General features: G+C 41.5%; 1 protein-coding gene across 1 annotated transcript; it reads right to left on the reverse strand.

The window, feature by feature from the left end:
• Positions 1-3,773: 3,773 nt before the first annotated feature.
• On the reverse strand, positions 3,774-8,825 carry ccdc120b (coiled-coil domain containing 120b). Its single transcript, XM_084542826.1, has 9 exons — positions 8,576-8,825; positions 8,155-8,285; positions 7,507-7,608; positions 7,291-7,411; positions 7,073-7,132; positions 6,636-6,789; positions 6,383-6,484; positions 5,032-6,069; positions 3,774-4,138 (listed from the first exon to the last, which is right to left on the reverse strand). The coding sequence occupies exons 1-9, from the start codon at positions 8,796-8,798 to the stop codon at positions 4,042-4,044; spliced, it is 2,028 nt and encodes a 675-aa protein (XP_084398952.1). The 5' UTR covers positions 8,799-8,825; the 3' UTR covers positions 3,774-4,041.
• Positions 8,826-12,666: the final 3,841 nt, after the last annotated feature.

The raw sequence follows: 12,666 nt of genomic DNA on the forward strand, positions 1-12,666 counted from the left end.
GGAGTTAGTATAACTAGAGTATGTTTCTTATCGATGAGACTCCAAAAAGTCAACAGCTTGTAATTATTAGTCAACAACAGAGGAGGAGGAGTCTACTTACCCCTGTGTGAGATGTGTCCACTTTTAATATTTATAACGCGGGAAATAAAACGAATTGGAGTTGCGCTCGAGCGCTCTGCTCGCCCTCACTCCTCCGTGTCACTGAAAACCTCTCAAGTCCAGGAATAGCAGACTGCTGCTGCTGCTGCTGCTGCTAGACGCTGTGTTTCTGACCACATTTATCTTGTGTAGCTACCAGTCCTATTTACACTCACTGGAAAGTGTTCATTCTCTCATTCAGTTATTTTTCTTTGTCTTTGACTTTCCTGTAAGCTCTTTAAAATATTGCTTTACCCCACACACTATAGGTCCTAAATGAAACACTGGTAAATGATTACCATCTATGGTGATATAGTGAGAATGACACATTTTAAAAGCATTGAACTTTTATTGTTATAAGAGTACTTGGTGAAAGGCTACAAGAATATTACGTAGATTCGTAATTAACTTAGTATCAGTAGCAGACTATGCCCGTTAGATTACAAACTCTTCATTGATGGGCTTTGACAGCATGAACTTCTCCTTTAAATATTGCCATGAGCCGTTTCTCTGTGATGGTTTACAAGCGCAGGAGCTTTTACTTGCAGTACTTTAACACATTATCCATCTACTTACTTTTTTAACCTGCCCTCAAATGGAACTCGTCCGAGGTTGTCTGCGCAAAATAATGGATGTTTAACTTTGACTGTAAATACGTGGTGTTATGGCCGTAAATCGTGAGAACACCGCTGCTAGGCAACAGCGGTTAACTTAATGCAAAGACATACAAAAAGCACGAGGCTGTTTGGAATATGAATGTTGTCCGATATTTAAATATGAGATTATGAAGAAAATGCTATATGACTAAATTACATTATTAACACGTCTCCGAAAATTTCCAGTCAGAGTGTCGTGACTACCACAAGATGTCGCTGTTCATATTGTTTTTACTCATGAGCACAGTAAACGTCACACCATTAAATTCAGGCTTCGTGAAGTTCGGTGGTTCTCAAACCCTTTCTGGCATGAAGACAAAACAAGTCCGTCTTCCACTACCCTTGCCTTTCTATTAACAATGTATGGAGGAAGCAACTATAAAACAATGATTAGATAAGTTAAAGAGTGAAATACTGTGCAAATAGTGTGCATCCAACCGCACATCACACAGAGCAGTGGCCTCTCACGTGAATCTCGTTTGAGAACCACTGGTTTGGATGCACCTGTTGAAGTGTGAGCTTCATAATTTTTCTTCTTGAATTTATGTGAATTACAGTTCATTTAATTTTTTTTAGGGATTTTCTGATTTGAAGGCCCAATAGCTGTGGCAACATTAACCCAAACAGAGGTCTAACCTGCAATATAACTGGTAACACCAGCAGACATTTTGACTTATAGCATTAAAAGCACAGGTGACATTAAAAGCTTTACGATAACTGTAGTCCATTTAGCTGTGCTAGGACTTGGGTTAGTTGTAGTACATACTGGCTCAATGGATTGACTTCCAGGACCACTTAATGGAACAGAGCCTTCATTAATACAAGCCACTCCACCTGTGGTTTCACTGCTGTGGAGAGTCAAATGTCTGTGAGAAAGGTCTGTTGTTGCCTTCTTTGGGGTTGTGTTTAACTAACTCGTAACTGGAAATTGTAAAGAACCGTGTTGTGATGGCTATTAGCCTCGGTCACTTTTACACAACTTTGCTATATTTTATTCAGTTAACAAATGCATTTCACACATATTGTTTTTTTGTTTGCAACATGACACTTTATTTAGTAGAATGAATGCACAATCTCATACATACAGCATAGAGCAGGCCTATTCAGTCTAATTCCATAGGCCTGGTTATAAAGAGAGAGGGGGAAGAGAAAACAGCTGCACTTAAATATCTTTTAAAAAACAAATATTCAAATATTAACACGTCACACTGCTGAATGAAGTGGCTTCAACTGTTATCAATTCCCGCACTGATGAGAAAGGAGCTAAAGTTCTTAGCTACAAAATGTTATTGTTTCATAAATATAATATAGTTTGAATACATTTGCTTTATATGGATCATTTATTTTGAACTTACATAGTACATTATATGAAAAATACCTTTATGTCCCCCAGTGCACAGCAGTTTGGTCTTTGATTTCAGGTTCTAATGAGCTGGAAGGAGCTCTGTGAAGCTGGAAACTGAGACGACGTGGACACATCAGACAGCAGAAAAAACCCGGTAACATTCCACAGTGTGCTACAGTTTGTACCCGAGTAGAAAGAATTATCACTTATAACACACTTAAGATATTACATTCAAACAAGTACCAAGATCAAAAACATAAAATGACAATAATAATTATGGAAAAATATGTTCTATTACACCAAGACAAATATGTTCTTTTTCCTTGAGGATTTTATTTATTCTTGTTATTTTTCTGAAGTTTGCATTGCAGAATGCTACCAAGACTGCCTATCAAAACTATATAATGATGCATGGCAGAATGAAAAGTTAACAAAACAGACACACAAAGCGAACACATGAAATGAAACTATCAGTTACACAAAGCTAGAATGAATTCTCGTAAACAGATTTACTGATATGAGACCTGCTCACACCATCATTCAGTACTGCAGCAGCCCTATCCTGTTCCCACCATCAACCTCACTTTTCACAGCCAATTAAATAGTGCTCACTTGGGGGTGGAAGGAGTGGGGGAGGTAATTCTGATTAAATACTTATTACGTGGTTAGCTTAAAAATTACATTGTTAGTACGGGAATAAAACGTTACACTATATACAGACTAACACTCAGGTAGACCCTTCAGCAGGTGTTAAACACTTTCTTTTAATTTGAGCTATTATAAACCCTGTCTAAACCTTACTACTGTCTGTCATCTCTCTTGGTGACAATTTCATAGGGAATTAAGGCTTAAGATGTTCATAAAGTGCTCTGCATGACACTCAAATCCTTCACAGCTAAATGCAGAAAAATGATTTGATATACGAGTTATTTATTGTCATACAGTCATGTGCTACTGCTCTACAGTAGGCCTCAAAACAGCCCTAAGGTTAATCCTAAAACTGATCAAATTATTCTGTCACAGCCAGCACAGAGAAAGCTTCATTTACCAGCCAGCACAGAGCTGAATCTAAAAAATAACCCGCACGAAAAATTCCAATACATATATGACATCATTCCAAATACCCTAATTTAGTGACATCGTGAAATGTTTTCAGTTTTTGATTAGACTAAGCTCACAGAAGCTTAATGCTAGCACTTTAAAGTTTTCTAACCAAGGTTTAGTCTCGACATTAAAACATTTAGGCACTCCTGTCCGCTACACAAGTACGCTACAGTTCATGGCCCATTTCATTTTCTCATATGTGAAGAATACAAATGGCTGTGAAATCAATGGCAGATGAGGACTGAAGCATGTTTTATATAGTTTACAAACACACATTCACCGGCATGTAGTAATCCTTTTTTTTAAATGAAGTGAGCTCATAGAATATCTTTGTATATCTCACTATTAATGAGCAATAAATTACCTCTTTAATATAACTGGTCTTTATATCTCAGAAGATACAAAATAGTCATTTAGAGTTGTATATATTCTGTAAAAAAGTATATCTGGGGAGACTTTTCAAGGTTATTAGGAAGGATCTTACTGTTTTGGACCAGAAATATTTATATATGAAGTACAGCATGACCATATTGGAATTAGATGATCTGTTAGTCAGCACCAGTACACATCCACATAGGTTTGAAGTTCATACTGGTGGAGTCAGGTATTACATGGGGATCTTGCCAAGGCTTTTTCAAACTGTACAGGTACAGTTTGTCATTTACTCCAGTCTCTTTCTGCTGAGGTTGCCATGTTTTGCTTTGCTGTTGAGGTCACATTGTATCAGCTTGTGTGTGTAACTGTGAGGCTACAGTGTATTTGCTCATATAATGCAGTGTGTTTGTGTGTTCTGCTGCTTCAGACCAGAGTGCCTGGGTCTGCACTGGGCTCCTTTGGGGTCACCTCTTGCACCTGCGGATCTGGAGTCTCCTGATATAGAGAGAACTCCATCGACCTGTGAGGAAGATGAAACGAATCAACACTCCAAAAACCAAGAGGAGATATTACATTTTCCTGAAAATTAATCACCATCAGGATATTATAAGTTTTGAAGAGGGACATCTGTGAATCTTAACATTTAATTTGTTGGGTTGTTTAAACAACACGTTGTGATTGATTGTCAGCAACTCACAGAGACCTATGAGCTGTGCCTGAGTGAGAGTGTTATAGATCATGAAACACTAAGATGTTTGTATGAATGAGGAAACCAGCATCAGGAGATAATGCTGACAAGGCAAATACAGAAAGAAATAAAAAAATGGTTGTGAAAGCAGATTATAGATCGATTGGTTGGCTAACAGTGACAGTAATGCCACCATCATCTGCTGGAGGCCTTGCTGCCCGCTTCCAGTACGAAGGAAAATAAAAATCAGTAGTACAAACAAATAGTTCAGTATTATGTATCCATACATAGCCCTTAAAGCCTCAATCACTAATATGTGAAAATAGTTTGTAGGTTTAATTATATATGCTCACTAATGAATTTTGATCTCACCACCATGCTTATGTTAGTGAATCAGAATCATTCTAACTTGATAGGTCTTTGGCTGCTATTTGCAAATTAGCTGACATGTCCCAGAAGAAACTTTGTTTTATCAATAACAGAGCAGAGGTCTTTCAAGTTTAGCTTTGCATACTTTCTTTGTTCTACTACAGACTACAGGCTGAACTACATGTATGTGATAAAGATTTGCTGCTCACAAGCAAACATCACACCTCATACTGTGACAGTGATAAAATGTACAACAACAAAAGGGAAATGTCCTTACATTCAGGGTTGCTTCTGTCAGACATTTTTGTAAAGCATGTGTATGAATTCTAGGTGACAACGGGTTTTAAAGTACTGACCTTCCATGTAGTGGGTGCCCGTGGAAGCTGGCTGACTGTGGTATCTGAGGCCTTTGGACGTTGCCTGGTTCACCTTGAACAGACTGAGCCTGGTGCACCAGCGGGTGCGGGTGTGAAAGACGAGAGATCCCTGCCTCCTGGCCCTTTGAGGCAGCAGGAGGATAGCCGAGAGCATTTCTCAAGTACCAGTCCCTCAGTCCCTCTAGAGCCAGGGCTTTATGCAGGCTTCTTGTTGAATCTTCTGGAGTTGGAAGAGAGAACTGTGGGGGTCTGCGGCTGAAGGAGGGACCAGACAACTCAGTCTGGTAAGGGAGCAGGTTGGGGATGGAGGATGTGGTGGTGCCAGAGGCAGGGAGTGGAGACTCATATGGTGATAGCAAGATGCCGTCTTGTGAATGTTGCTGTAAAGGAATAAAGGGCCCACAAGATTTGGTTCTGGTGACTTTGACCCTGCGTAGCTCGGCTTGGGACGCTCTGAGGACCATGGGGCTGTAAGGGGCTGCAGCACTGGGAAGGTGCACCTGGGAATGTGAAAATCCATTGGCATGAGGAAGCACTGCTGCAGTGGAGGAGCGAGGAGAGGACATGTCCTGCCAGATCCTGCCTGTGGACTGGTACAGGTGATGCTCCACTTGCATCCTTTGCTGTTTCCCCCAGATATAGTCCATCAAAAGCTCATTGTAGCCTCCAATGGCCCCCCTGCCACCCATCGACAAACGCATTTTGACCTGTTCCACTGAGTTGTCCACATGTCTCTCAGGGCTGCCCAGATGAATCTGCCGCAGCTTGCCATCAGTCAGTGTCTCTGAGCTCTTGTAGGGCCCGCCTCTCTGGGGCATCCCATTTCTGGGTGCAGGATCATCTGGGAGGCTTGACCTATCCAGCAGGGCCTCAGAGCTGTTGCTGCGTCTGGCTCGGGAGCTGTATGGGCAACCTCGACGGTCAGAGGAGGAGCCCTCTTGAGCCAGTGGAATCATATATGGCACATCCAGGCTAGCAGACCACTGCTTCAGACCATTACCACCCGATGCATCTGACCTAAAGCAAAAATGAGCACAACAACAGCTTATATTAGAAGAGGACTGTGGATACAGAAAGGTGAAAGAAAGAAGCTTTGATTGAAACCGTGAAACAGATTTTCACAAAGTATGAATTAACAAGAGCACATTTTCATTTGCCCAAAGTTTAAATTATAGACTAAACCCCTTACTGTTAGCTAAATTTGACACTAATCATTGTTACAGCCTTAACACTGCGTCTGCATTCAACTAAGTCATTAAGCCATCTCCAGCCATGCAGTTATCACAGTGGGAGGGAGCTGTGGCTGTGCTGCCTCAGACACTGGCATTACCTGACGTGAACACTGATTGGAGCGGTTCGTGCCAACAGAGGAGTTGCTGGAACACTTCTACCTTCAACATTAGAAGCACTTCTTGGTAGAGAGTGAGTTGGGCTGTAACAAAAAAAAAAAAAAACACGCATGCATTTAGCATTTGTACACATATACTCATATACATATACTCATAAATAGATGTCTCTGATACAGTATGTACAGTATACTCTCTGACAGATGAGGTAACACAGGGTCACTTGAAGATAAGTACCTAACAGAGCTTGTGACAGAGTTGCGTCGTGTCCTCATCTCGTAGTAAATTTCTACTGGAGAAAGCTTCCTGCTGATTCTGTGATCGGGGCTGCCCAGAGTGAGCCGGGGCTGAGACAGAGAGCGCTGGTCAGCAGCCACGCCGGGGGAAGACTCTTTTATGAGAAGAAAAACAAACAAATTATCTTTTAATGTAGCTCACACATTGCACTGATGACTAAAAACTTTCAGTAAAATCACAGCAAAGCATGTGTGTTGTTCTGGTTTTCACAATCATAATGTCATATCTCCCACTCAGTGTGTATTTTAAATGCAAATAAAATAACATTGACAAACGCACTGATCTATTTCTAAATAACTATAATTTGTGAAGCTTATTCCAAATATGGATAAATAGTATCCACCAGAGCAGTGGATGTGAATGTACAGTTGACTCACCATTATCATGGGATGTTGAATCTGACATGGAGCTGGTGCTCTCTGACATCACTGTGTCCTCTGAAAGACAACAAAATCTTCAGGACATAGACAAGGCAGCATGGCATCTGTAATCTTTGCTCACTATAAGTGGAGGCTGTTTTATTGACTTATCCTATTTGGTAAGCTTTGTAAAATGTGAGTGTGTCGCTATGGTTTTTGGTGCTGATTAACTGTACCTGTATGACACCCCCGATGGACTGTCCTCTTGCCGTTTGGGACATTGCGGTCTGATTCTGAGTGTCTGTACAGAGCACCGGTGAAGATGGCTTTCATCTGCTTTCTTTGGGCAGCATCATCCTGTAGCCAGGGACAACTGGCCATGTTAGACCACGAGTACACACAGCAATACAGCTGCTGCGTAAACACAATAGATATTCAAGGTGTTGACTTACTTCGGCCTTGGTGCTGGGCGCCATGCCAACTCTGCGCTGCACCAGTGGGGGTTTCTCTCCCATCTCCAGGGGGAAAGCACGTGGCAACTTCCCAGTCAGCTCCTGTGGACGACTTTTATTAGACTCCACTAACTAAAATCCTTCCCACTGCCCTCTGGGCCCCTCATTAATCAGTATCATAAAATTATACTGATTGATGGATTACGTAAATAGAAAATCCTTTAAATGGTCGAAAGTACATAAACAGATTTACCAGAAACAATATTGCTATCGTAATTTAACAAAGATGCAGAAACAAAATAACCTGCAGATGAGTAATGAATCAGGCTCCTGAGTGAGCTACACTGACAAGAGTACAGACAATCCCTGTATCCAGAAATAGGCACACAGACAGTGAGTCACTATACATCCAGCTGAAAACATAGGGATGTGCTAAACAGCTGGTAAAGAAAAGCTGAGGCAGTCGTGGCCTCATTATCAAGTGCTGACAGGTTCTCAGGAGCCATCAAGCAAGGATGAATATGCAGCCCATTTTATGAGAGAGAAAAACATTAATTTTTGCAGCTGTATCTGGACTCAGAGGATCAAATTTTATTTAGAGAACCAAAGCAATAACTGATGAATAGAAGTGAAGTGAGAGCGACTCACCGCTTCCTGCAAACAGACTTGTTTGAGCTCTCCCACCCTGGAGTTGAGGAGAGCCTCCAGGGTCTGCTTCCTCTCTTGCAGAGCTGCGATCCTCTCAGCCTGCAGCTTGCTGTCCTGGCAGCCTTGAACATCTGTGCAGCAAAATGCATGTGACAAACTCAAACTAAGAAATGTACTGTTGACAAAAATGCATTTTTATAGACCGTTTCAGAGTGTTCGCATTATTAAGTTCCTTTTCTGATATGGTGTTTGTTTTCAGTTACAAAGCATTCTGATAAGATTATCTGGCACAGCTGTTTTTTCAGCTGGCTATTCCCTTGGGAAAAAATGTTGGAAAAAAAACACAAGCTGATAGATTTGTCAGGCCATTCCAGGCTTGTCCAGACAAGAAAGTGTGTGTCTTCACACTGTTATTACTCACCAGGAGCCCCCAAACCCATGGATGTGATCAGATGTCCTTTGACCTCCATGTGAATGAATCTGGGGACTTTACAACTCACACTCCCAGCCACACCCTCACCTGATGAATAAAAACAGAGGCTTAGCTGGTGCTGAGATACATCAACAATGTGTTCAGACTTTGTTGTTTTCTTCTCTCTGACCTTGCAGCCATGTGTCGTCTTGAGGTGTAGAGTGAGTCGCATTTCTAGCAAGTTAACAAAAGACAAGCATGGGGGAGTCAACGATCAGACGACGCAGGTACCATCCGAACAATCCACTGTACCTCTGCTCAGGAGTCTAAAATGGAAATCTTGAAAAAAAATAAAAATGTACATGAAGGGTTAAGAAAATGTAAATCCTTTATAATACTTTTAATATATGAATTATCAGAGACTCGAGGTTAAAGTCATCAAACTATACAGAGAGAATATATTATCAGGATAATTTCACTGAAAGTATTATAACATGTGACACTATATAAAGACATATTAAAAATGTGCACTAAGACAATTTTAAAGAACATTTCAAAAATAAGTTCAGAAAAAGTGTGATCACAACTTGCACTCAGGGCATTCAGAAAGTGTGCCACACTCTAAATATAGCTCTTATGTGCAATTAGCAACTAATTAATTTGCAAGGAGAAGGAAAAATGAGACAGGATAAGTAACATTAATAATATATATACAGACACAGAGGGAAAGAAACCTAATCCATGTGTTTCATGTCTCAAAAAAGCTCAACAGCTACCGCTACGAAAAAGAGACGAAGCCAGAGGAACAGAAGCAAAGCGGTGGAATAAATAACAAAGCAAAATAAATGCAGTGCTCAGTCACGTTTCCTCTTAGCTCTTGTCATAAATATCAAGGTTCACACTAAATTCCCTTTGTATGTTCTTACAAAGTCAAATCTTATTCTATATAGTCTATATACTGAATCTAGTCTCCACTCATCTGTATCAAGTGATCATGTGCACGTCTCCCTACATATCAATGGTTCATTACAAATAAAGCCTCTTTTCGTATCCCCAATAGAGAATTGACATCCAAAAATAGAGGTAGCATTTTCTGCCAAAGCCTTTCACTCATTGTTGCTAGCAAATCGCTGCCATTAACAAGCATCTTGCTGTCTTCTTGCCAATCGAGTAAATCATAAAACGACTTCATTCAGCCGACAAATCTAGATAGAAGGCCTGAAGGGCTGGATCAAAATTACCCTTCCAAAGATTGCTTCGGCCAGCGTCACATCTTTCAAAAGGAAATATTTATCTGTCAGTTAGAACAGAGTAGCTGCCTTTAAAGCTCTGCTCACAACCGACCAGCATTTTGCTTTTTAGGTTCAGTAACACACTGTGTACTGTTTTCCTGACTCAAACATCATAAAGCAAGAGGCTCACTTTCTGTGAAAACATACTTGAAATACTTCTATTGAGTTTGCATTGGCTCCTGTCCTGGAACTGGACCAGTAACTGCTGTCTGCTCCTGTTCGTGTGAAAACCCCCAGCATGCTTGACCTCCCGTTGACAGACTAGTAGGAGCCTTTCACACAAACAAGTGGCAGAATTACAGCCGCCGCTCAGACAAAAGATCATCACATGAATCCCGTTAAAACCCCGAGTTCATGATCATGGGACTTTCAGTAATCTAATACACGGAGGGGGATTTTCACCTGTGAATGTACAATACAGTGTTATGTATGACTGTTGATCAGCAGAGCAGTAAATCCACTGAGAGAAACAGTCAGGAGAAGACAGACAGAGACATTTGGTATCCCTCAGGACAGTTGCTGGGCAGCTGAATGCTAAAGCCAAAAGGCTGCCATGGCTCTTTAGAATGGCTTTGTCCAGCAAGCAACACTCGCCTGGAAATGTGGTGCTATGCTTTACACTCATTAAGACATAGCCAGATACCTCTTCATAAAACTAACAATCCTTTGACTTCAGTGCTGCTCTGAGTTAACTTACTTTGCTGCACTCTTTAACCAACAAAATATATTTTGTTTGTCTTTTATAACGTAACATATGAGCTGATAAATTACACATTCTTTTTCTTTTAAAAAAAGGTTAAATTCATTAATTATAAAGCCTTGCGTTATCTGGTATGAATACTATCTGATATCTGTTCATGTTAACTTCTCTTAAGAGCTGCAAACACCACCAGCATCTAATGCTATAACAGCAGTGTACCACATCAACTCTGGAAGAAGCAATTTTATTTGACATCCTGAATTACTACTGTAATTCTACCTTTTCTATCTGTATGGGCTTGGTGTGTGTAACTGTGAATGAAAAAGGATCACAATTAACTGCAATCTCCGACTAAGCACCCTAGTAGTAATGGCTTTATGTCAAGTGCTATGGGAACAGTCAAGACCAATTGCAACAGGTCATTTTTTTACCACTACCAAATCTAACTAATAACACACCTGGTAGGGCTCCGTCAAGCTCGCTGGGTGAAGCCAAGCGCCAACTTTTTAAACATCTGGTGTGCAGATGTACAGGTACGACAACGCGGGCCGCATCACATTCCACAGAGAAGCCTGCAGGAGAGATGGCGGGACAATGAAGAATCAGATAAACAACAGTCAGGGAGAGCAGCATCAAAGAAATGATCCGAGGAGATAGGAGCATGAAATGTTTGAACGCCACAACATCATCAAACACATGTTGACTTAGCTTTTGTGTGTGCTGGGTGGAGGGGGGGAGGGCGGGTACAGATAGCACTGGGGGAGCCATGTTGATTAAAACATGAGCTGTGCGGTGAGAGTGAGCTGCTCCTGTGCAGCTCGCATCACACGAATGCAAATCAGGGAGGAGTTTAATATTCAAGTCCGACAGGCTACACACTGAAGCCTGAAAGGTAGGACAGATCCTACCATGTCCACACAGGGAACTGCACTGCTCTCACTTCAGCTTAGAAGTAATACTATTAGACTGCAAAACAAAACTCACAGCAAAGCTAAATTCCTACAGGCAACTGTTTTATATCCTGTTTTCTCATCCCTTGATAAACACGATGCCTCCCAGCTCTTAAAGAGATTCCCTCTCTGTTGTCAGCTTTTATCTGGGCCAGGAGTCTCAGATACAAGATGCTGCTGTCAACGGAATTTGTTTAACAGAAATATTCATGACTTACAGCTGCATGTGTCTTTATATGTTACGGTGGATGCTTCTGAATCATAGCGGTTGCACGGTATGTTTGTTGGTCTCTTTCAGTGTGGAGCAGCTGAGATGCAAAAGAGCAGCTGAAGTCTTACCTCCTGCTCACTATAAACAGGTGAGGCGGGCAGCCCTCGTGTTGACTGTTGGTGTTGACACAGCTGCTGCTGTTGTCAACTTAGACACAGTAACCAGAGCTGGGGTAGAACTATACAGCCCCTGTTGGACATGCTTGAGGGTCCCACACCAGGTCCCAAGGAGTCAGAACTTGGGAAACAGTGCTTCAGACTGCGTGGCTTTGAAATGTCTTCAAATGTGGCTGTACCACCTCCACCTGAGCGACTCCAACCAAAGAGCTGTGCAGGGCTTACGGAAGGTCAGGTGACCCCATCAACCCCACCACACTAATATGATCTCTTCTTGCGCTCTTCATATCCATGAAATACTGATTTACAGTGCACTTATCAGCACACAGCCGGGCAGCTTAGCTCAGACAGACCAATCATGTGGCTCCATTTCTCCTCCCTGGCCTTGACGCTCACCTTTGCACATTTGACACAGCTACCACGGGCAAAACAAAGTCACTCTGGTGATTGCTATCCACCTGGATTCTGCTAAGCTGAGGTGGGGGGAGTAATAAAGAAAGGAATGTGCCTCTAATGTCCGAGGGGATTATTCCTATACATTTTTCCTTTGCTCTGTAACACCTGGAGGGATTTCTCTATGTATTCCAAAGTTTCTGTGCGCCCCGGTGGCTGTAATTCACTGTGTTGATTTTGGAAAGAGTTCAGAGCTCTCATTTTGTTCAGATTTATGAAGTGCAGCCACAGCCATGTAGTTACATTCATTAATGCACACACAGCCTCATTAGATTTTTTTGTGTTTTGAGGAAATGTGGGTGAATTCTGTCTCTTGTC

This window comes from Chelon labrosus (assembly GCF_963514085.1).
Source record: "Chelon labrosus genome assembly, chromosome: 4".
Classification (NCBI taxonomy): domain Eukaryota; kingdom Metazoa; phylum Chordata; class Actinopteri; order Mugiliformes; family Mugilidae; genus Chelon; species Chelon labrosus.